General features: G+C 46.2%; 1 protein-coding gene across 1 annotated transcript in view; it reads left to right on the top strand.

The window, feature by feature from the left end:
- Positions 1-693: 693 nt before the first annotated feature.
- VWA3A (von Willebrand factor A domain containing 3A) overlaps positions 694-25,876 on the top strand; it is a gene marked incomplete at both ends in the record, with an annotated part of 49,320 nt that continues 24,137 nt past the window's right edge. The window contains 13 exons of the mRNA XM_080913005.1: positions 694-852; positions 5,890-6,014; positions 6,118-6,195; positions 9,178-9,232; positions 13,419-13,517; positions 14,332-14,438; positions 18,241-18,366; positions 18,720-18,828; positions 19,014-19,079; positions 22,246-22,371; positions 22,835-22,970; positions 23,062-23,165; positions 25,226-25,306. Coding sequence (XP_080769131.1) covers positions 694-852; positions 5,890-6,014; positions 6,118-6,195; positions 9,178-9,232; positions 13,419-13,517; positions 14,332-14,438; positions 18,241-18,366; positions 18,720-18,828; positions 19,014-19,079; positions 22,246-22,371; positions 22,835-22,970; positions 23,062-23,165; positions 25,226-25,306 — 1,371 coding nt within the window. The remainder of the gene's footprint in view (positions 853-5,889; positions 6,015-6,117; positions 6,196-9,177; positions 9,233-13,418; positions 13,518-14,331; positions 14,439-18,240; positions 18,367-18,719; positions 18,829-19,013; positions 19,080-22,245; positions 22,372-22,834; positions 22,971-23,061; positions 23,166-25,225; positions 25,307-25,876) is intronic.

The following is a 25,876-nucleotide window of genomic DNA, read 5'->3' as shown; positions in this document are numbered from 1 at the left end:
TGGCCATGGTGGCTTTAATTCATTCAGGAAGCAGAGGTAGATCTATGATAGTTGAAGCCAGCATGCTCTATAGTGTATTCTAGAATAGCCAGGGCTACATAGAGACCCTGTCTTAGGAGAAAATTGCCAAGGGAATGTTTGCCATCTCATTGGCTGCCTCGCCCTTGTGGAGCATGGAGCCTTACAGCAGAGGATGCCCCAACAAGCTGCTAGGTACACTCGAGCAGGGCAGAGCAAACCCAGAGAACTGTTGTCTGACATTTCATTTATGCTTCTGCCCTGGTCAGGAGAGGAAGGATTATGTGGTTTCATGATGATGACTCAAAGGAGCCATATCTTCCCACAGTTAGGGTGATACATTTCTGGAAAATCCCCGCTAAATGTGATTCTCCGGCCTCCCAAATGAAAACAGTGGTAAGGTAAGGATTTGCTCATGAGAACTGAGGAGGGTGAGCCTTGAAGAGAAAGCAGATAAATGGTCACTGCAGCATCATACACAGAATGGGGTTTTTGAGATCTACCTAAATTGTAAGAAGAAATGTCTCACAAACCACCATTTTATCAAAACTGTAGGAACACTTTCGGTTTCCACACAGAGCTTTAAAAAAAAAAACAAAATTTCTGGTTCCCTTCAGGAGCCCCAAGGGAATGGGAAGGCGGTGGAGGGAGAGACACTCATGGTGGAGAGGTAACATGGCTGGCTTTGATCAAAGCACTCTGTTTTGCAGCAGGGACAGAAACACTGACAGAGATCCACAAACGCAACTGAACCGTAAGACTATGAACGACCTCGACCAGAATTCACAGGATGGAATGATGGTTACACATGTTAACCAGACCCAGGACTTACTGGTAACAAACATACTTTAGCTCACCAACCATGGTGGGGAACGGGGAATGTGCTGAACTCTTTCTTCCACGGGACCCAGCCCTGGGAATGTGATTACGCACTGTAGCCAGCCTCCTAGATTTAGAAGTGAATGGGGACTTTCTGTCATGGCCATACACAGCTTCAGCCTCTGGGGACATCACTGCCTATTTAGGAACATGTGAGCATCCTGGTTTCATTATCAGAGCCTGAAGTGTAAAGCATCTGATTCTAAAGCTCCCTTTCCTGAGATCTTATAGGAGTCCCTAAAACCTAGGTCCAGAACTCTACTTTGGGCAGTGTTATGGGAACAGGAGGGCCAGGGCAAAGGCTTAACTTTTCAACTTTTCAAAAGAAAGAAAGAAAGAAAAAAAAAACACTGGTTTTGGTTTAACTCCGTGTACAAGTGACCCTCTACCTAAGATCATGGATGACTCAGAAGTCTTTCCCATGGAAGCCATCATCCTTACAAGTAGAGTGTGCAAGGTAGCTGGCCAGCACCCACCAGGAAATCCACACTAGAATATAAATTCCAAATCAGTCAAAGGATATCCAGCCTTATAACAGCAGCAATTAACAGCCAGGGGGAAAAAAAGGTCAACTTTTACTTCTCTCAAGTTTAGGCATTTATGAGACAGCAGATTTAATTAAACAGAAACAAGGAAGCCAGGCCTGGTGGCACAGACCTACTAATCGCAGCATTCTGGAGCTAGGGGCAAAAGGATCAGGAATTCCAGGCCAGCCTCAGCTCCCTGCCACTGTGAGACCAGCGTGGGGCGCATCAGACCCTGTCTAAAAAAAAGTAAAGAGGAAATACAGATAGAAGAAGGCATTCGGTGGCGTCAGCTGTCGGTGATGTGGTACTTTGTTCCTCTGATTGCATCTCAAACCAGCCAATTTCCCCGGTGTGGGAAGGGCCTGACTTAACCTTTATTAGGTACAGACAGGCCTCTTGCTTCTCCCAGAGCACTGAGAGGGTTCTGACTGCCCAGAACTGAGCATGTCAAGTGTCCACTTTACAGACCCAGGGCTCACCCTAACCAAGAAGCTATTCACAGTTGGTACCCACAAGCAGAAGGAAAATCAGTTTTCTCTAATGGTGTGTTTCAGGGGAGAGAAAACAAGAGCATGACGCTGTAGGGGGGACCTGGGAGGAGTTGGGGAAAACATGATAAAAATATATTGTCTGGGCTGGGCTTATCGGTACATGCCTTTAATCCCAGCACTGAGAAGTAAAAGACAGGTATGTGAGTTCAAAGCCATCCTGGTCTATATATTGAATTCCAGGTCAGTCAGGGCTACACACACACACACACACACATACACACACAAACCTGTCTAGAAAATCACATATGCATGTATATATACATATACATTGATATACATTGTGTATATATGTATATGTATACCAAATATATATTTTTATATATTGTATGAAAAACTTTTAATAAATAATATATATAATATCTAAAATTTTTAAATGCCCACTTTTGCAGAAGAGCAGGAGGGCCCTCAATTACAAGTGACGCATGTAGGAATGGACTTTCAGATATCTACAGGGCAAAAGCCACCGCCTGAAACATGACAGACCATTTCAAGTGTAAGATGGGAGAAGGGTGTGTGATCAGTGTCTCGAACCGTGACCTGGAAGAGGACAGTGCCACCTAGTGGCCACAGGCTGCAGAGCCTAGTTTCCTGAAGTGGTGGTTGAGACCAGTGCTTGGTGTAAGCCTCTCTCAAAGGCAGGGCAGGTGTTCTTAGCATTGAATCATTTACTGAGAAAGTCTCTTATGCAGAGAACGTACATAGTTCATGCTTATTCAGAGAGCCAGTGTAGTGTTCGGTTTACAGCTTTTCCAGTGAGTCCCAGCTCCATCACCGTAATTAGATGTGTGACTCTGAGCAAATCACTTAACTGCTCTGTTCCTCAGCTTCCTTGTCAGAAAAGTGTCCCTCCCATGGGATTACAAAGTGCTCATCATAGCCTAGGAGCTGTGTTAGTGTTTGCAGTAATTAGGAGTGCGTGTTCACACATTCTAAGCACTTGCTAATTTCTTTTGCAAACCAGACAGAAATAGTCCTGGATAAAGAATGCAAGGTGAGCAATACCCATGGAAGCAAGTGCTAGCAGCCTTTTGTCCTCACGGCCTTTGTTTTGTGACAACTCTCTGCCAATCACCAAATCAGAGAGCAAAACAAAAGCACTGTTGAGAACTGTAGGTACCGAGGCTCTCTAGGTCACGCTCTGCGCCTTAGCTTCACCTGCCCCTCACACAGTTAAGGAGAGGGCAGAGCCCGCAGGAAAGCCGAGGCAGAGACACCTGAGTATGTGCTCCTCCATTTTCCTCCTGTGTCTGTCCTCTGCAGGGTGGCTTGTCCTACTGCAGTAAACAGTGTGCAGAGGTCGGCCTCCAATCAACCCGCTTGCCCACTGCAGTGGAAGCTCTGATATACACAAGTCCAAAGACAGACCACCAAGGGGGTCAAGAATGAGCTCAAGGCCATTTCCGTAGTCATCAGATGCTATGGTCTGTGTGTGTCTGTATCTATCAGTATCTTTGTGGTGTGTGTGTGTGTGTGTGTGTGTGTGTGTGTGTCTGGTGTGTATGTGTGTGTGTGTGGTGTGTATGTGTGTGTGGTGTGTGTGTGTGTGTGTGTGTGTGTGTGTGTGTGTGTGTGTGTGTGTGTGTGTGTGTGTGTGTGTGGTGTGTGTGTGTGTGTGTGTGTGTGTGGTGTGTATGTGTCTCTGTGGGATAAGCTGGATTCCAAACCCTCAGTGAACAACAGCTTCTCAGCCTGAGAGTAAGTGATGTGAATGACCCCAATCCACCTGTATTCAAGGCCCCTCTGTAGCACACAGACAGCAGCAGGCATCACACAGGAGGCTCTGGCCTGATCCTACTCTGCTGTGCGTCTTGTACGTGTGCAGTCTGTACTTTTATAAGACCACTTGTAACTTCCTAGGGTCTTCCTCACGAAGCACCATGACCAAGGTAACTTATAAAGAAAGCGTTGTTGTAGGCTTGCTCACAGCTTTAGAGAGTTTGTTCACGACCCTCACGGTAGGTACTGTGACAGCAGGCATGTCCGCATGGTGCTGGAGCAGTAGCTAAGAGCTTACAATCCAGAGACAACAAACACCACGAGGCACAGAGAGAGTCAGCTAAGATGTTGTGGATTTGTAAAACCTCAAAGTTCATCCTCAGTGACACACCTCCTCCAACAAGACCACACCTCCTAATCCTTCCCAAACTGTTCACCAACTGGGGACCAAATATTCCAATGTATGAGTTCAGGGGGCCGTTCTTACCCGAACAACAGCTACATTCCATTTCATGCTGCCCTTTTTATCTTCATACACTCTAGCCTCCCCATACCTCCATGGCTTCACCTGGCATGGCCTCCCTTGCTGTATGCAGGGCTGGCTCCTTCTTAGCCCTCAGTGCCTGGCTCAGAGATCTTCTCTGACTGCCTAACAGCTCAGCAGCCTTCCAAACCACCCTTGACATTTTCCTTCCTTCCTTATTAGGAGTGTTCCTTTCTGACACTCCTGCATGTTGGTTTTATATCTTGCTCCCTGCCCATCTATCCACACTAGAATACAAGCTGCAAGAAGACAAGAATATTTTGATTTGCATCAGAGCCAGAGCATCCAGGATGGGACCAGTTCAACGCAATGACTCAGAAATACCCCAGAAGAGATAAGCAAGGGAAGGCTGGCCCAGTCTTAAATCAAAGCTGCCCTAGACTGGCTCTGGAAAGCATCACCAGAGCTAAGTGCTTGTGGTGGAGCTCTGTTCCACTCCCAGGTCTGCACACATTTCCTGAGCTCAGTGCTGAGTGTCACAGATGTCCCTAAGTACAAGGTACCGTTATACATTCAATGGTTTAGTCCTATGATGAGTAAAAATATATTCCTCTAAACACCCACCTGCTAACTGCTCTACTTTTGGGCTCAGGTGAAGCTAGAATGCCCTGTCTCTGCTTGGTCAGTTAGTGTTTATTGAGGTCTCTCGGAATGCTAGGGGACAGAACTTACCTGATAAGGTCTAGAGCATACAGTTTTGGAAATAAGCAAAATTGTCCCACTGAGAACAAACCAGAAATGTACCCAGACCTTGCTCACCACAAAGGAGCAGCCCCCAGGACCTGTGTTTGCTGTAGACTCACAACAGGGTAAGAAATAGAAAAATTCATATGGAATAATACCTCCCAGTGCCTCTGACCCTAAGCTCTCAGCAGGTGGAGAAAGACTCAACAGAAGACGTTTTCTTCTGTGGTTGGTTTGAGAGACATACTTGACTTTCTCCAGATGGTCCTGGGTTAGAAGCAGAGGCAAAAACAAAAACACAAAACAAAAACAAATAAGCAAGCATGGGAAGCTAAAAGTCATTGATCAAATTCCAGCCATTCTGGGCCAGTTTTTGCAGTTTTACTGTTGTGTCCTCTGGTCATTGTGTCTGTCTAATCCCTCACATAGCCTCGTTTGGGGCTTGATAGAAGGATGGTGTCACCAGGGCAACCAACCTCAAGTTCATATTAGGCACTCTCAGTAAAGGGGTTGGCTTTGTTATTGCTGTTGTGATGTTGGTATTGGTGTGGGTGTTTTTTGTTTCAGTTTGGGTTTGGGTTGGTTTCTCAAGACAGGGTTTCTGTGTAGCTTTGGTTGTCCTGGAACTTGCGCTGTAGAACAGGCTGGCCTTGAACTTACATAGATCAGCCTGCCTCTGCCTCCCGAGTGCTGGGAGTAAAGGCATGTGCTACCATGCCTAGCTGGTGTTGGTTTTTTGAGACAGGCTCTTTGCTCTGTAGCTGAGGCTGGGTTTGATGAGTCTCCCAAGTGCTGGGGTTACTGACATGTACCATGTGCTCAGTTAGCAAGGAGAACTTATAGAATACCTTGGGATCCAGTCTCTCAGAATTCACAGCCCTTGGATATCTGGTGATGGGAACCAAGCACATCCTCATTCATGTCCTGCCTTCCCACTGTTTCCTGTCTGACTCTGGTTTCTGCGTTGTAGCAGCTGCAGAGAAGTGAGACCCAGATGTCAGCTCTGGAAGACTCTGAAGACTGGCTTTCGATGCACAGTTTAAAGTTTGAGAAACTCACCTTGGCTGACCTGATAAAGCAGGGCACAGTTGAGCTGTAAGTCTGAAGTTCTTCCACTCTTCCCCCCAAGCTTCCAAGGCTGTAGTGGCGCACCCAGCCCTGAGCCTGAGAAACCCCAAAGAAAGCTCTACTCTTTCAGGGAGGATCGGAACAATGCTGTGCCCAGAGTGCATTTCACCACCCAGACCATCTGCCACTTTAAATCAAGGCTTTCTGAGTAAGTTTCCCAGCATCCTCCAGGAACCTAGAGTTCGAGGCCTTCACTTTGTAGCCTGCACATGACTGGTCCCAGTCAGCAATTCCAGTGGGCTTTAAGCGTGTCTCATCTACCTCTATTTTGCCCCTTTCTCAAATGAAAACGTTGGACTAGATTGGTATCTGAGCCTTTGAAACCCTTGGAAGCCCTCCAGTGAATGCCTCAGACTTCCCAGCTTCATCTGCTGGCTGGTTAAAGACTGAGAGCTTTGTCAGGCTGGTGTGGCTCCCACCCTTGCAGATGAGTGTCAGCCATGTGCCCAACTCCCAAACCAAATATATTTATTTTATGTGTATGAGTGTCTTGCCTGCCTGTATGTTAGTGCACACACATGTGCCTGGTATCCACAAAGTTCAGAAGAGGGTATTGGATCCACTGGAATGGAGTTACAGATGGTTGTAAGCTGCCTTGTGGATGCTGAATCCTGTGCACACACTCAGAACACACACACATTCACAAACATCTTCCGTAAATTATTATCCATAGACAGGATGGTCTTTAAGATTCTATCCCAGCTGTAATAATGTGTGACCCGTAATTACTGTTGCTTAAGGTTCCCGAAAGGGGATGGTGGTAATAACATTTATTAATGTGCCAGAAACTCTGTAAGGGCTGCCTACAAGATCTTGTTTCATCCTTACAACTGTCCAAAGCACTGTATTGTTCTCCAGCTAATTACCAAAACTCAGGCCAGTTAACTAAAAGGTGGTTGCTCAACTATCATTCATTCATACAGTGACTAATTAGTAGAATATTCAAAATGCTTTAACTATACATTTTATAGAAAGTTTTTAGGGTCCAAATGTTTTAAATAATTACTTGATATTTAGTTAGTTCTGAGTTTGTTTGTGACAGGTTCTGCGCAGCTCAGACTGGCCTTGAACTTGAGATTCTCCTGCCTCAGTTTTCTGAGTTTTTGGAATACCATTGTGTGTCCCTTGCACACAAGTAGAGTTCAATAATATTTGGCTCTGTTGTTTTGAATTGTAAATTTAACATTTTGTTTTTATTTGTTCTTTTAGAGTTTAATACATGTATGCAATTAAATATGGTCCTATCTACCCTTCTTTTCCTCCCAGATCCTCCCCCAAGCACCACCTCCCAACTTTATGTCGTAATTATTATCAGTGCCTCCTTTTCTTCCTTTTGATACATCACTAAATCCAGGAAGTTCTATCTATATGTGCATGAGCGTGGGCCACACCCTGGAGCATGGGTTATGTGCCAGTCACCATTCTACCAAAGAAAGGTGCAAACCCAACATCTCAACAGTCAAATCTGCTTAACTAACTAGTCACCTGGCAAATTGACTTGGACAAGGTGCTGTGGTTACCTTTACATGGAAGATGATTAAGCTCCAGGCTCAGAGAGAATCCTATGCCTACCAAAGGTCACACAGCCCATCATAAAAGCAAAGCAAGGTCTCAAACACAAGTGCGTCTCATTGTGAGGCTCAGTGTCTTAGCCCTGTTTTCAAACTCCCACCTCCACCATGAATCTATCTGATGCTCTCGCCTCATGAATTTCTATTCACCAACCTCTGGCTTCCACACTCTTCTCCCATGGCTGCTCTCAGTGAGGCAACTCGGTAAAGATTCAAGTGACTGAGAATGTCCCGTGAGCACCTGTCACCTTCTGGTGCCCATCCCATCACAGGAGTGTTTGCTTTGCTCCAGTGGTCAATACATTTTTCTTGACTGCTTTTAGAAACTTTTCAGTCATCAGTCCAAGAATAGCTGCTGTGGTCCCCAGGCAACTAGGGATCAGCGAGAACAAGGGAGTCCCCCCACCTTCCTCATAAGAACACTACCTGCACCCCAGCAGCACATGCAGAGTCATCAGCATTCTGTCTTGCTTCACAGAAGAACTGCAGCCAAGCCCCAGTTCCCACACAGCTCCTGCCTCGTGGCCTGGTGTCCTGGCAAACACATACCTTAGCTCAGTCTTTGTTACATTTGCCTTATATTCTCCATAAGGCCTTAAAACTTAAAAGCTCAACCGACCAGGTAGCTCCTGCCTCTAATTCCAGAATAGGGAAGCTGAGGCAAAAAGATGAGAGTCTGGGGCTGGGCTGGTAAGATGGCCCCGTGAGTAAAGGCTGACACACAGGCTTGAGGACCTGGGTTGAATTTCTGAACTCCAGAAGGTGGTGAAAAACTGGCTCCTCCTCCTAACACATTTGTACCTGAACACATGCATACACATACATTCGAATACATGCATGGACATATGTGCACACACATGCACACACACACTTTCTTCCACCTCCTCCTTTTCTCCTCCACCCTCCCCATAACACATATAAACACATAAAATAATGATTTTTATAAGTTAAAAAAAAACAATAAAAGAGAGTCTGAGACCATCCTCAATTACAAAGTGAGATCCTCCCTCAGAAGATGTAGAAAAGGCCACACCTTTAAAACCCAGCAACAGGAGGTACAGGAAGGGAGAACCCTGTGACTTTGAGATCAGCCTGATTTACATGGAAAGTTATAGGCCAGTTAGAGCTATCCAGTGAAACTCTGTCTTAAAAAAATAAAAACAAGAAACAAAAGTAAAAGAGAAAGTTTTAAATTAAAATTTTAGATAACTGAAACTCGTAAAATCCCACCACCTTTCTGTGTGGAAGTGACAGTACTCGGTGACAAGCCTTCCCTCTGTGTAATGACATCAGTGATGAGCCTTCCTCTGTGTAATGACATCAGTGATGAGCCTTCCTCTGTGTAATGACATCAGTGATGAGCCTTCCTCTATGTAATGACATCAGTGATGAGCCTTCCTCTGTGTAATGACATCAGTGATGAGCCTTCCTCTGTGTGATGACATCAGTGATGAGCCTTCCTCTGTGTGATGACATCAGTGATGAGCCTTCCTCTGTGTGTGGCAGCACTCAGTAATGACGATGTATGATGGTGACCAGTCTTTCTGGTGTCCCAACAGCACTATTGAACTCTATCAGAAGAGGATGCAGTGGCTCACGGAGAACAGCAAGAAGGTAATGGCCACGTGTGTCTTTTCCCACCTTCATCTTGGCTGCTTGACTCAAGCCCTTTCCGAAGCAGATGATGGTATACCAACTCAAGATGGCATCCACTAAAACACAAACTTTTTATTTTTTTTAAACATATTTATTTATTTTATGTGTGAGTACACTGTAGCTGTCTTCAGACACATCAGAAGAGGGCACTGGATCCCATTACAGATGGTTGTGAGCCACCATGTGGTTGCTGGGAATTGAACTCATGACCTCTGGAAGAACAGTCAGTGCTCTTAACCTCTGAGCTACCTCTCCGACCCAAACACAAACTTCTTAACCCACAAACATGAAGCCCACAGACATAGTTGTGCTCTTGTCCCAGCCAGGCATGGCGGTGCAAACTTGCAATCCTAACACTTGGGTCCCACATGAAGAACAAACTCCATACTCGTTACAAATGTGTAGGGGGCCTAGGTCCAGCCCTTGCATACTCCCTGGTTGGTGGCCCAGTCTCTGTGAACAAATGCTACAATTTTGATGATTTTGATGGTGTATTTTTAAACTTTAATGGTAGTACTTGTATATGTGTACACACACACACACACACACACAGTAGATACCCTGAAAGAACAGTGTGTATTGGCTTTTCTGGAGCAGAGGTTATAAGTAATTATGAGCTGTTCTACCTGATGTGGGTGCTGGGAGTTTAACACCAGTCCCCTGTAAAAGCAGAAAGCACCCTTAGCCACTGAGCCATTCCCTCTTCTTATGCTTTATTTTTCACAGATTTATTTTCTTTATATGGATGTTTTGTCTGTAAGCATATCTGTGTACCATATATGTGCCTGGTATCAACAGAGACCAGAAAAGGGCACCAGTTTCCCTGAAGTAGGGATTACAGACAGTTCTATAAGCCACCATGTGGGTACTAGAAATGAAACCCAGGTCCTCTAGAAGAGCAGCCGGAGCTCTTAACTGCAGAGCCTCCACCCTTCCCAATCCATTCCCTTTATGTTTTAAAGGGAAGAGAGGAGCTCTCACTTTTCATTTCTGATACTCTGCAAAGGACAGTCAGGGGAACGACTCAGAAGAAGGGACATTGGAACAGATGACAGTGAGACAAAAAGTGGAGACTTTCTTTGTCCCAAGACCTGTGGCATGCTCCAGAAGCAACAAGCAGGGCAGTTGTCAGGATAGAAGAAGCAATATGAAAATGGGTCTGAGGCTGGACAGAAAGGCTCACATCAGCTCACATCAGGGAAGGCTTTTAAACAGCATTGATGGGTCTAACACACTTCAAAGGGCCAGCACGGCTGCTGTCTAGGTGAGCTGGGTACACAAGGAGGGAACACAAGCCAGGCCGGTGAGAACCTTGGTGACTTAGACGTAAGTACTGTTGTAGACGGGATGAAATAGGTTCAGGAATAGCTGAGCAGGCAGGATTTGTAGATGGTTTGGACAGGCTGGAGTCACGGTGCCCGGGCCAGGGTGAAAGCCATTTACTGAAATGTGAAAGGCTCAGGGAGGAACAGGTTTGGGGGGAACCAGGAAGCCTTGTCTATGATGTAAAAAGTAAGAGTCTCACCAGACATCAGATGGGTAAAGAACAGTGGTCAGTGGCACAGGTCTAGGTAGCTACAGGCATTCAGATGAGAAACATGAGTTCAGGGGTTGGGGACTTAGCTTAGTGGTGGAGTATTCGCCTTGCAAGCATGGTGTCCTGGGCTCAACCCTCAGCTTTATAATAAATAAATAAATTCCTTATGGAATGAGTGTGGAACAATGGTTTCCAACTGCTGTGTATTTAATGGTGACTTCCCTGTCACAGGGGCCATTTGGGAAGGCCCAAGGACATTCTTGGTTGTCACAGCCAGCAGATATAGAAGTACTATTGACACGCTGAAATGTTCAGTAGCTTCCCACAACAGAGAGCCGCCATCCTCAAACATCCACCATGCCAAAGCAGGAGAGCCCAGGTATATAGATCAAGCAGAGAGTGGATGGATGATAGGGCCCCTGTGCATTGCTGTGACTGAAACCTTCTACATCACAGTCCAGCATGGAAGAAAGTCAGGGCAGGAACTGGGAGGCAGGAGTTCATGCAGAGCCCATAAAGGAATGCTGCTTACTGGCTTGTCCCTCATGGATGCCCTGCCTGCTTATTTATAGCACCAAAGATCACATCCCAGGGGTGGCAGTACTCACAGTGAGCTGGACCCTTCCATATCAATCCCTTATTTTAAAAATGCTCTACAGACTTGCCTACATCCAGGTCTTTTGGAGGTATTTTTCCAGTTAAGATTTCATCACCCCGGGAGACTCTAGCTTGTGTCGAATTGACATAAAAGTCAGCCAGCACACCAACTTAAAAATCAGTGTTAGTATTTTATCACTGTGACAGAAACACTTGGGGGTGAGGAGTGGAAGATTGATTGTGGTCTAAGGGTTCAAAGGTCTCAGTCCATCATTAGCTTTTAAGCCGTGACGAGGCAGAACACCAGGGTGGAGAACATGTGAGTAAAGATCATGACAACTGAGAGGAGGGGAAAGGAGGAGAAAGAAGGGGGAAAGGGAGAGATGAAGGGGCACAGGACAAAATATAAACCCCAAGGACATACCCAGCAATCATGTTCCTTCAAATAAGTCTCCTGCAAAACTTCCCACCACCTCCCAACAATAACCCGACATTATAGGAGTGCTCAACTAGGAGATGGGCCAGGGGCAGGACCGAAGGCCCTTTTGACCAGAGAAGATCTAGTAACTTGAGTCACAGGTTGGCTTAAAGCATGACGCTGAAGCACTAGAAACAGAATTGGTAGATTCTGCACTGGAAGGTTTTGTTTTTATCACATAGCCATTGTACGAAATGATGGGTTTCACTCTGGTATTTTCATTCATATGTGTATCATTTAACTTTCCTGAGACCCCATGACCCTTATCACCCTTCCCCTCCCACTGGTTCCTTTCTTTAGGAACATATGCATGGTATATACTCATGTGCATGTATGTGTACAGATACAGGCACCCAGGCAAATATGCAAGAAGGCCAGTGGCTGACATAAGAATCTTTATCACGCTCCACCTTGGTTTCTGAGACAAGGTCTCACTGACCCTGGAGCTCACCATTTAGACTAGACTGGCTGTCCAGTGAGCCCCCAGCATCCACCTGCCTCTGGGGTTACAAGACATGTACCTTCTTACTCAGCCTCTGTGTGACCTGGGCTACGAACCCAGGCAGGTCCTCATGTTTGTGCAGTAAGCACCCCAACCCCAGGAAGTGGTTAGTTGTTCATTTGTCTGTTTTCTAGTTCTGCTCCATTTTATGAGTAAAACTGGAGGAGAAATCACTTGCTAAAGAAGTTCAGGAAAGGAATGTTGCAGGAATGACAAAAAATATCAAAGCTCCATCTTTGTCAGAACAATGACCTTAGCGGGGAATGAGGAATCCTGCCCCTGAAGTATTATGAGTTCCTGTAAATAAGAGTTCCAGTTCCCTTGGGCTGGGGAGATGGCTCAGAGGTTAAGAGCACTGACTGCTCTTTCAGAGGTCCTAAGTTCAAATCCCAGCAACCACATGGTGGCTCACAACCATCTGTAATGAGGTCTGATGCCTTCTTCTGGTGTGTCTGAATAATATGTACTTATATATAATAAATAAATCTTTTTTAAAAAAAGGAGTTTCAGTTCTGACCGATGCTCTCACTGCGGGATAAACACACACGTGGAATCTGTCAGCACTGATGTGGTGATGCCAATCCCTGTTAGAAGCTTAACTAGGAACTCATAGAAGTACCACAGTTGCTGGTGACCTTCACGTATCTTTCACAGAGAAGACAAAGCATATATAGGGACAGAAAGGGATCAGCATTATATTCATTATATTACATATGTGTCATTTATTATCTATTAATTATCAATTACATTAATGATATCATTAGACAGCGACCAAAGCATGCTTTTCTGTAACATTTCTGTAACTGTGTGTTAATGTATGAAGCTGGTTACTAGCTTTAGGAGGAACCACCACCCAGAGCAGACAGTGCTAGGAGGCAGGTAGGGCAAGGCCTCAGGGTCTTGCTTTCCTCTAGTAGAACAGGGCTCCCACCTTGCCTCTTTCTGTTGCAATGAGCTGGGGTTGTTCACACCTCTGCCTCAGAAATGGGGGGCTGGGCTGCTTGTTTGCACATTTTCTGTTTGGTTTTAGGCATTTGGCCTCATCAAGGGATCAAGAGTGGGCCTCCTCATAGATTCATCGCAGGCCAGCAGCGGCCCTCAGATGAAGGAATTCCAAAATGACCTCACAGTAAGTCCCAAGCTAGAGGAGTACCCCTCCAGCCTCCCACTTCTCCAGCTCCCGGCCTACAGAATAAACATTTATTTACAGCAAATGCAAAGCAGAGCCATTCACCAAGAACAGTTCTCACTCAATTAGCACCTTTCTGGGAAGGAAGATCTGTGTCAAATTCTGTAAAAGCTCACCACAGACTCATTTTCACTTGCAGTGTGAATTTCTAGTATTCTTCCCAGAGCAGAATCTCCCAGCCAGACACCCGCAACCCCTGCAAAAGCCCAGTTTTCCTCAAGACAGGATGCCGGCTGGAGTCTGTGGGGCTGACCTCAGCGTTGTACAGCACAGCCCTGGGCTCCTGGCCTTTTTCAGATGGGAAAGCTATTCTGGTTGCTTTGACATTTCCAAAACAGAAAAGTGGAGTCGACTCCCAGCTACCTTCACCCCTTCCAGGCGATGTGGCCCCTGGTACCTCCTCTGTAAAGCAAGGGGGACAATGTGGCCACCACACACAGCTGTCAGGATAAGAGGACTTTATGCAAAACTCCCTAGAGCCACCCACAGAGAGAGACCGGAGGCAATGTGGAAGACGCCTCTTCACGGAAATGCTTACTGTCTGGGATAGGCACCAACCACATTAGCAACAGCTTGTATTTTATGAAGGTCAAGGAGATTTGAGAGGCTCCATGGGGGGCAGCTGTGCCCACTGGGCACTTGTTACTGTTTAGCCCAGCTTAACTCTCAACAATGAGGGCAGCTTATACTAGAGGGTATAGCCAGGTTCTACAAGCCCTGGGTCTCTGCGCCATTCCTATTCTTTTATCCACAGAGTCTTATTGATGAACAGCTGAGCCTCAAGGAAAAGCTGTATGTCCTGTCCTTCGGTATCACCACCAACCCCCTCTGGCCGGACCCTGTGGAAGTCAGCACTTCAACGTGAGTAACTGCAGGGACTACAGTGTGTGTGTGTGTGTGTGTGTTTGAATTAGGGTCTAGTGTAGCCCAGGCTGGCCTCAAAGCTTGCTATGCAGTTGAGAATGGCCTTGATCTTCCTGGGACCACAGGTGTGCACCTGGTTTAGGAGATGCTAGGGATGAAAACCATGGCTTTACATGTGCTGGGCAAACACTGCGCATTGAGTTCTGTCTCTAACTCCTCACTGAATGTTAAGATGCAAATCCCCAAACCACAACAGATAGGAGGCCACACAGCGGGGTGGGTGTCACAACAGCAGAAACTTATTCAGGCAATAGCTGGAAAGACGGTCACCTCCACAAGCTCTTCCAAAATAAAGAACGAGACAGCTCGCTGACTTTTTATTCTATTTATTTATTTTCTATTTTTACTCTTGATGATCTGGAGTTGTAACAAGACCTTGAACCCCTGAGCAGCATCCCCAGCCCCAAACATCATATTTTATGTAGCAAGTTAGAAATGACTGCTGCTTCGCTACTGTGAGATTAATGCATGCATCTTTTAAATGAAGCAAACAATCTGAATGGATAAATAACAGTGAATGAACAGTGAATCTCCTTTATAATGCCACCTTGGCTTTAACTGCCTAGTGATATTTTATGCCTGTCTCCACAGATGGGACACACACACACACACATACACACACACATCCCATGTTCCATCTGGTTTAGGCAGAAGCAAGACGGCTGGGCCTGGTGGCGCCTCTGTCCCCAGCTGATCAAGATGCTGAGGCAGAAGGATCACATGTTTAAAGTCAGCCTGAGCTAGAGTTGCTAGCTTGGGCAACTTAGTTAGACCCTTGTCTCAAAATAGAAACTGAGAATAAATGGAGGGCAAAGGACACAGGCTTTGTTAGAGCACTGGCCAGGCTCTACCCTGCCACCGTAAGTGAGGCATGAGCAGGAGCTCATTCATGGCTCTGGTCTGCGCCCTGGCTTTCCCTCCAGTTTCACTAATGGTTCCTTTCACTTTACGCAGACTCACCTCACCAGTAGTAGCTACACACTATTCCACTGCATAGACGGCCTCTAGTAGGACAAGCTAGTGTGGGATTGGGGGGGGGGGCTGTTGGAAGGAGGTACACAGGAATGTCTGTGTTTGCCAGAAATTACAAATTTGTTTTCCATGATGACAGTGTCTTTAGTTGGTGGTGGGTATACCACGCTAGGCACTTTGTAAGTATGAACATATTTAAAATCCAAAGCAATAGAATTATAATATTTATTTTGTAAATGAGGAAATGTGGCCACAGGGACTTGGCTGGAATTTCAAAGCCCAGAGCAGAGTCAAGAAAAAAACTAACTTAACCAAGTTTAGGATAGAGGCACTTGCCAACAAGCCTGAGGGCCTGAGTTCAATTCCCCAGGGCTCATATGATCAGAAGGAAAGAACTGACTCCTGACCTCCACACACACAGCATAGCATGCTGAATCTATCTCCCACCAAATAAATAGATGCAACTTAAAAAGAAAAAAATAAACCCTAAGCTTCGATTCCCTTTGTTCAATATCATCCCTAAAGAGGACAGCCCTGACCTTAACTACAACTCTGCTTCTCTCTCCCTCCCTCTCTCCCGCCCTCCCCCTCCTTCCTTATCCTTTCCCCTTTCCTTCTTCCTCTCTCCCTCCTTCCCCCTCCCTTACTCTCTCCTCCTTCCCCCTACCCCCCTCCCTCTCTCCTCCTATCTCCCTCCCTCCCCCCCTCCCTCCCTCTCTCTCTCTCTCTCTCTCTCTCTCTCTCTCTCTCTCAGAGCAGAGCGAGTGATACCTGCTATTCACAGAGTTGTCCTGATGAAATGAGGCCCAGAAACCTGGCCTGTAACAGCTGCTCTGTGAGTGAGAGCCTTTTCACTGGTCTTTTCTCCAGCTAGAGCTGGAAGTCACTCTGAGATTATAGTCAAGGCTCCTCAGCTTCCATCATGCCTGGGTTTCCCTCCGGTCTCCCTCACGTCCCCGAGTCATTTCAAATACGGTACTAGTATTTGCTCTGTGCCACATGCCCCATTTTTTATTTTTTTATCACCTCAATTCTATTTATTATTGAGGGACAGTTAGTAAGATAACTGAGAAATCCGTATTATTTGCCATAATTAGGAAGTTGCTGTAAAAATAAACACAGCAAAAGAAAGACAGTGAGATTAATTGCACCTCGAACACATGATTGGTAGCAGAAAGTGCTTTGGCCTGACACTTGTTCTCTCTGCTCAGAAGGGAGACTCTGGCTCAGTGGTGAATTATTTGCAAGGAATGTACAAGGCTCTGGGCTGCAGCCCTGAAACTGTAGGAGCAGACAACAACGAACACAGCAAACTAGGGTTTTATTTCTGCGCTGGGGCTGAACCCAGAGCTCTACAGACTATGAGGCAAGCCCTTGCCAGGGCCGTTCCTTCTGCCAGGCTGAAAGAGGCGTGGGAAGAGCAGAACTGTTGCATGAGTTCAGCCACGTCGGCGCTTACTGAGACACGTGGACGAAGCCACAGATGTGTACCTTCCTGTTCTTAGAGCCTTTATGGAGTCCAGAGATCAACTCCATGCTTCACGCCAACATCTGGCTCCCAGAAGAGCTATGAGGAAAAGGCTCAGCTCTGGGTGCTCAAGTAGTAGAGCTGTTAAGAACTCAGGTTCCAGACCAGGGTTGGTATAAAACCCCAGTCTGACTAGCTGTCTGCGGTACATGCCGAGTTAGGCATGCTCTAACACCAAGCCTGAGTCTCCTCGTCCCTAAAATGTAAATAAACCACCTCGAGACTTAAATGAGCTAACATCTGTCTGGGCCTGAAACCTTGGTAAAAGTCCTAAAGAGTCAGTCACACGTCATGTCAGGACATTTTGGTAAAAAACAGATCTGATGTGGTCCCATAAAATTATAATGAAACTGGATGTGGTGCTGGCTTTTAATCTCAACATCTGAGAGGCAGGAGCAGGCAGATCTCTGTGAGGTTGAGGCCAGCCTGGTCTATAGAGTTCTAGGCTAACCAGGGGTGAAAAGAAGGAAGGAAGGACGGATTGGATGGGTTGGCAGATAGATAGATGGAGGTGGGGGAGTGGGGGGAGAGATGATAGATAGATGCCTAAAATAAAAAATAAGAACCAAAGACAACGGAGCTGAACATTTCCTGTCCTGTCAGAGCTGCTGTACTTGCAGCCAGATTATAGAAGCCGAACAATACAATGCTGGTACAGTGTGTGATACCTGATAATAACAGGAAATGGCCGTCTTCCTAGTTGGTATATCTACTGTAACCATGCTATTTCCCCCCTAATCCTAGGGATGTTACCCAGGACCTCATGCATGCTAGGTAACACCTCTCCTAACTAAGCTACAACCCCAGCCCCTCGCCTATGCTTCTCACTAAGGTTTTAGAGAGCTCCCTGTCCATTTATAACAAAGGCTTACTGTAGAACAGCGCGTGGTGTTACACCGCTGTCAGCCTTCATCTCCTTCATTTCCTTATTTTCCCCCATAGCTGCTTCAACCTTCTGCCATTTCATGCATCACAACACTAGAAGCAATAGGCTGTACCACAGATAGACCCCATAGCCCAGGTATATGGTAGGCTGAGCCTTCTAGGTTTGTACAAGTCACACAGTGGCAAAACCACCCACAGACATTTCTTAGCGCATGTCCTAGTCTACAGTTTGAGCATCCTGTGCAAGCACGGAGCCTCGTAGGCTATTGTCAAGTGTCAAGTCCAGGGGAGCCTTGGAGAACCGGGTCGTTAAGCTGCATGTGGCTACAGTTAGTTTGCTGTGTCTCCTTGCAGCCTCCAGGAACTCAAGCTCTGGGTAAAGACACTGCAGCCCGAGGGAAGCAGCAATCTACTACAAGCCTTGAAGAAAGTCCTTGCTCACAAGGATCTGAATTCTCTGGTGGCCATACTGAGAAGCTGGTAGGTCTCCTTTCCTACTAAGCAGGTAGCTGATGACTCAAGCAGTGTGTGAGGAAAAAAAAATTACCAAGCATGATGCTTCACACACTTGAGAGAATAATTGCATTCATAGGCCACTCATACACATTTGGGCAGGGGAGCCAGGGCTGGCTAGCACTGTTGTCCATCCGGCCCTGCATGTTACCAGGGTGACCAGGGACACAGTGTACAATCATGTACATGAACACATGCACATGTAAGTACACACACACAGAGTGACATAGATGTTCCCTGGAAATTACCATTTTGATCTGGGATGTCTACGGCACAGTTTCAGTAGGAATAGCCATGCCTTCTCTTCCGTCTGCTCCCAGTCCAGATCAGCCTTCTGAATTCCTGTCTGACTTCATCCAGCAGTCCACCCTGGGACGGAGCCTCTTCATTCATGTAACCACCTACAAATGTGATGATCATGTGCCCTCTGTGAGTGTCTGAACTGAACCCCTCCCTCCAAGCTATGGACTAGAACACACCTCTAGTAACTGCTCTCTCTTCTCCCATGGGCAAACGGGAAGTATGAGAGGGTGTGAAGGCTTAACCCAGGAAAAGCTTGTTAAAACATGGCTCTGGCCTTGTCATCATGGCTGACTCTGTCACCATTTTCCCAGGCTGTTCTAAAGAACCTCACAGATGCCCTTGGGGGTTACTACCACTGCCGCAGCCTGGAATCTGAGGTAAGTCTTCCAAAGACCGGCTGTACCCACTGCCTTCTCCAAGGCTGTTCCCTGGAGATCTGCCTTGTTTTCCCTAATCTAGCATCCTTGCCTTTCATGCTCAGTGACTTGCACAGGTAAAATCATATGACCCTCAAAGTGTGAAGAGAACAGAGATAAGCTGAAGTCATAAGCTCCATGGGTAGCTTGTCTGATGGTCACACCCTTGTGAATCTAGAGACATTTGGAAGGCGGTTCAGCTTCAGAATCCTCTGCTGCTGTCTAGGAATAAAAGATCAGCTCCAGCTTGTTTCAGTTCCTACCGGAGCCCCCAGACTTAAGCAGTGACTCCAAATTTCTTCCCTAAATAAGCCCCCACTATTGGGAGAGACTCACAGGAGGGCAGAAGCGGGGCTCTGGTCTGTGGCAACCCTCTCACTGGTGTCCCTTCCCTGTCCAGAGCTAAGCACCGCCTACACTGTGTGGTCAGAGGAGGTAAAGGTTGACATACAGCAGCTCTGTGTGGATGGTTCATACTCTTAAGACTGGTGTGCTGTTGTAGTTACAGGGAATCAAGATCTCAAGTTCTAGGCCAGGGAGACCATGTCTCAGAACAAAAGGAATGTAAGCATCACTCATCGACCATGCCTGCCAACCGCCATTCAAGGCACCCCATGAAGGAGTATTTGTCCCTCACAAGTCATCTCCCAGATCTTCCAACCTCATTAGGTGTCACAAAGTCTAGCTTTTTATGTTGAGAAATCAAGGATAGGCATCAGCCCATTTTGTTACCTCACTGTCCCAATCCTGATTGCAAATGTCACAGGCTATAGAAAAGGGCTAGAAAAAAGAAATGATTGAAAACAGTTGATTGAGAAAAATGTTATCTCAGGCATGGTGATGCACACCTTTAATCCCAGCACTCACTTGGAAGCAAAAGCAAAAGGATCTCTGTAAGTTTGAGGCCAGCCTGCTCCAGGACAGCCAGGACTATAGAGAAAGACCAAGGAGGAAAAGGAGGAGGAGGAGTGAGAGGAGGAAGAGGGAAAGAAGAAAGAAGAGAATGAGGAGGAAGGAGAGAAGGAAGAAGAAGAGGAAAGGGAAAGGGAAAGAAGAAAGAGGACCTATAAATCTCAACACTCAAGAAGCAGAGGCAAGCTCAAGGCCATCCTTGGCTACACTGAAAACTTGAGAACAGCCTAGGCTACATCAAACCTGGTCTTAAAGGGAAAAAAGAAAGATCAGCAAGATGGCTCATTGCTACTTTTCTAAGACACTTATCACCAAGCCTAATGACTTGAATTCCATCTCCCAGGACCTATACACTGGAAAGAACTGATTCCACAAGTTGTCCTCTGATCTCCATGCATAAGCTATGGTACTCTTGTATGTCTGTGAACAAACAAAAAAATTAGACAGACAGACAGACAATAGATGTAATTAAAGCAAGCACAGGAAGCCTGCACACATGAGCACCCCCTACTCACCTTCACCCACTCTCAGTCATCAGTCTGCTTCCTGTCTGGATTTACCTGTTGTGAGCATTTCACCTAAGTGGAAGCATACTCTTCTTGTACCAACTTCTCACACTTAGCATGAAACAGTAGCCTCTGCAGTTTCTCCATCCTCTTTAAGGATGGGAGACATTCTGTTGTCTGGAGGATCAATTTTGTTGATCCCTTCATCTGTTGAACCTTGGGTTTTCCACTTTTTGGCTATGGGAAACAGTACAGGACACAAGTCCCTGTGTTCAGCAATCTAGTGCAGAGCTAAAGTAGACCTGCTAGGTCCCATGGTAATTTCAGCTTTGATTTTTGTTGTCGATAATTCGGGGGAGGGTTATTTTGTTTGTTTTTGTTTTGTTGTTTGGTTGGTTGAAAATTTTGTTGTTTGTTTTTTAGACATGATCTGGAGCTAAAGTTGCAGCTCAGTGGTTAAGAGCACTGGGTGCTTTTCCAGAGGACTTGGTTTAATTCCCAGTAACTCCAGATCCAAAGGATCTAACGTCTATTCTGAACTCCAAAACCAGGCACACACATGGTACACAAACAAACATGCAGGCAAAATATACATAAAATAAAAATTTAAAAGACACAGACTCAGCTTTCTGTGGATTTTTAAAATTTTCTTTTATATATGTGAGTACACTGTAGCTGTCCTCAGACACACCAGAAGAGGGCATCAGATCCCATTATAGATGGTTGTGAGCCATCATTGAACTCAGGGCTGGGAATTGAACTCAGGACCTCTGGAAGAGCAGTCAGTGCTTTTAATCACTGAGCCATCTCTTCAGGTCTTCTCTGTGAATTTTTGAAGCATAGTATTACTATGTAGCCCAGGCTAGCCTTATTCTTAGCAATCTTCTTGCCTCTGCCTCCCAAGTGCTGAAAGTACAGGCAGTCACTAACACATGTGGAGTCTGTTTGGTTTTTTGAGAAGCCTATTGATTGTTACCAGAGCAGCTATACCATCCCACATTTTCATCAAGACTAGACAAGTGTTCTAACTACCCCAACCCCAGAAATACTCGTTAATTTAAAATTATTAGTGTGTATATGTGCACTCACATGTTGGGTGAGTCTCATATGCCAAGCATGCATGTGAAGGTCAAAAGACAACAGTCTCGAGTTAACTCTTTTCTTTCATGTTTGTATGGTTTTCAGGGATCACGTAGGTTTACCCAGCACATGCCTCTTCCCACTGAACCATCTTGCCATGTCTATTTTTAAAATTGCTATTGATGTCATTATTACCACCCAAAAGGATGTAAAATGTTCCCTTTGTGTGTTTGTGTGTGTGGGGGGGGTCTTTCTACATAAGCCCTGGATGTCCTAGAACTCACTATGTAGATCAGGCCGAGCTAGCCTTGACTTCATAGAGATCCCCTCCTGCTCCCTCCCAAAGGCTGGGATTAAAAGTGTGCACCACACCTGGCTCAAAATGTTCCTTTTTAAAGATAGAAAATCTTTCGGTTGTTTAGAATTCTGCAGCCCAATACTGTACACATGGGACGGAATGCATTGTTGATGGGCCCTGTTTGGAATATGGACCCTGGTTTATTATTACCCCAGTTTCAAATAGACGGCCTCTCAGCCTTGGGAACCGACTTGGCTGCTTGCCTTTTTTAACCTTGACAACTACGGAGATCCCCATGATCTGAGTAACTCACTGCCTTCACCATCCCCAGCTCTGTACCAGCAGGGACATGGATGAACTCCTGGCAGAAACCCACAAGGCTCAAGGCCTCCTCAGCCAGGTACAGGCCCTGTGCCATAGCAGCCCATGTGAAGAGCTGTCCTGCATGATCAAAGAAGTAGGTAGCACTCGATTATTGATGTCTGGGATTGCCTTTCTGTTGCTGACACATTAGCTACATGAATTAACCTCTTAGGGCTTCAGGATTTTTTTTTTTTTCACTTTAAAACTATACATAACAGGGGGCAGGTTAGGGCTCCTTCAGTGACTTGGGGGATTGGTCACTTAGGTTTCCAGAAGCTTTGTGATCTACGTCCATGGACAGACTTGTCATCTTGGGTCCTAGACATTGGGGAGAGGTGGACAAAGGGGAAAGGAACGGGTTTTTTTTTTTCTGTCCCCTGAAAATTTAGAAAATCCTCAGTGATGGGGGTATGGGTGCTGAGAGGGGACAGCAGAGTTGCCTTCAACCTGCCTGCTGATGCTTTAAGAAGCGCCACACGGGGGGTCCAGGTGAACGGGGAAGAACTTACCAGCTCTATAATGTGATTGTGTAATGGGAGTTTTTAAATCGCATGTAGATCTCTATGGAGATTGCCAAAGGGCCATTCAACAGTCTCTTGCCTAGACCACCAAAGCATGAAGCCCCTCTCACAATCAAGTTCCCAGACTTGGACAAGACTTCTGCAGAGTGGCTGAAGGTTAACGGTCTAAAAGGTATTTAATCCACAGAGTGGGCAGGACCTAGGTGGCTGGGACCTTCAAGGCTTTCCCAGGCAATGCCTCAAAGCTAACTTTGTTTTTTCAGCCAAGAAGTTAGGGCTTTATCAGGTTCTGGCACCCAACGCCTTCAATCCTGTGGAAGAATTTGTGCCTATTCTCCAGAAAACAGTAGCAGCTACTATCCACGAGGTAATTCAATGTCAAGTTTCTCTCCCGTTCTCTGCAGGGGCACACCCTGTGCGGCTTCCATCCTGTTGTGTCAGACAACAAAAGCCATAGGCATAGCCAAATGAGCATGAATGGGCAGGTTTGGGAGGGATTCGGGCTTCCTATCCAGGGTTCTAAAATGCTTATAAATTCTAGTGTGATGAGGCTGGAGATGCATCTCGGGATGGAGTGTGTTCAACATGCATGAGGCCCTGAGATCAGCAACTAGCACCAAAGTATAAAGAAACAAACCAAAAACATCTACCATGACTGCTGGTTTTCAGAGTTCTGAAAATGGGAGCTGAAAAGATAGCTCGTTTGTAGAATGTTTGCAAGCACGAAAACCTGAGTTTAATCTTCAGCCCCATGTTAAAAAAAAAATGCCATACATGATAGTACACACATACCTTTAATCCCAGGACAGGAAAGGTAGAGACAGGAGGCTCCCTGGGGCTCACTGGCAAATCAATCTATCCTTCTTGGTGAGCTCCAGGAGGTGAGTGGGGTTCTGAGGACAGTACCAAAGGTTATCTTTGATACCATGGTCATCTCCTCTATGAATGTTGTCCTCCACTGCATTCAAATAGGACAGACTTGCTTTCCTGTTGCCCTCACTGCTTTGTACACCTGTACAGTGGCTGCTAGAGCACATGCCTGTGTATAGAGCCCTATAAAGTATGAACCTTTAAGGGGCTCTCTTCTCTGACTCTGTGTCTTAAAGTCTAGTACAAGCAGCCAATGAATGCTCCCTAGATGGCTGAGTCATGGAAAATAAAAGCAAAGCTGGAAAGGAGGAAGAGAGTGGTGTGTATTTGGATGGATGGAAAGTTGGTGAAGATTCATTGAAAAGTTGATGGCTAGATGGATAAACATAAAAGACTGAATGATGGATGGGTGGGTGGATGTGTGGGTGGATGGATGGATGGATGGATGGATGGATGGATGGATGGATGGATGGATGGGTGGATGAATGGATGGATGGGTGGATGAATGGATGGATAGGTAGATGAATATATATTCATGCTATTGTGTAAATAGTAGAATGAACAGATAATTGGGTAGATGGGTGGGTGGGTGGATGGATGGATGGATGGATGGAAATGATGAATGAATAAGAGTGTAGGTGGGTGGATAGAAGGAAATTGGAGCAAGTGGAAGGCTGGAAGGGAAAAATGAGAAGATAGATTAATGGGAAAAATAAAGAAAATACAAAAGGATAAAAGAAAATTCAAGAAAGGATAGAAAAATGGCAAAGTAGAAGAATGGGATGGGATAACCAGAGTGATGATTAGGCAGTGATGAGAACGGTGATTAGAATGATAATCAGAATGATGATTAGAAAGATGAGAGGCTGGAAAGGAAGGAAAAGAGGGCTGTGGGAAGTGAACAACGCTGGTGATGCATAGATGACTAACCTAAATGAAGCCACAGGTAAAAGTGGATGGAGCATGACCAAACAGGAGAACACATAGGTATTGAGTATCTATAGAGCCTGTCTGCATTCCCAAATGTGTGTGTGTGTGTCTTTCTGTCTGTCTGTCTGTCTGTCTGTCTGTCTGTCTCTCTCTCTCTTTCTCTCTCTCTCTCTCTCTCTGTGTGTGTGTGTGTGTGTGTGTGTTTGAGACAGGGTCTTACTGTGTAGCCTGTCTAGTCATGAGCTTGATTTGCCTGCCTGCCTCTGCTTCCTGAGCGCTGGAATTTAAGGCATGTGTCACCACACCTAGCTGCCAGTATGTTTTATTATCTTTGATTCTTCTCCATATTCCACAACAACTGTGCCTTAGTGGCTCTGATTTTCAGAAGAGTCTCACCCTCACCCCTAGGAAGGTACCTGGCTTCAGGCATGGCTCACTCAGGAAATCCCAAAGGCTTCAGACAAGACCAAGTGGTGGTATATGTGTGGGTGGGTAAGGAAATCTAACTCCAGATGTGCTCAGGTCTGGTTTCTCTCATGCATGTGGGTTGGAGAGCCCAGTATTCACTGTATTTCCCACTCACGCCTCTGCTTACCTGTTCTCTGTTCTGCCCGCGCCTGAGTGCAGAAAGCAATGGTACAATTTGAATGGCATGATGGAACAATGAAGAATATCCATGTGGACCCACCCACCCTCTTCGAGTACCAGGTGAGTAATGGCTCCGATCCATTGGAATATGGGTAACAGGAAGGTCCTTTTGTGCTGTATAGACAAGTCATTGACCAGATTCCCTGTGTGTTCCTCCTGTGGGCACCTCCTTAGATAAGGACATGGATGCCACAAACAAGAATCTCTGGGCTCTTGGGGTGCTATCTGCCTTGTCCCACATTTGAAGGAAATACTTAGGCTCTTCCCTTCCTAGTCTTATGATGGACTTGCACCTTCCCTAACAAAATGTTTATATTGCCTGTTTGTACCATTTCCAGAAGCTGTCTGGAGTGTTTCTCCTCCTTACAGCCCCAGGCTTTCATTGGCACCCTTGGCACACTCACCCATGGCAGCCCACCCACTCATGGCAGCCCACCCACCCACTCATGGTGGCCCACCCACCCATGGCAGCCCACCCAACCACTCATGGAGGCCCACCCACTCACTCATGGCGGCCCACCCACCCACTCATGGCGGCCCACCCACTCATGGCGGCCCACCCACTCATGGCGGCCCACCCACTCACTCATGGCGGCCCACCCACTCACTCATGGCGGCCCACTCACTCAT

This window comes from Micromys minutus, assembly GCF_963924665.1.
Source record: "Micromys minutus genome assembly, chromosome: 2".
Classification (NCBI taxonomy): domain Eukaryota; kingdom Metazoa; phylum Chordata; class Mammalia; order Rodentia; family Muridae; genus Micromys; species Micromys minutus.
Note: the sequence above shows the minus strand (reverse complement) of the source record. Positions and strands in the feature narration are given on the sequence as shown.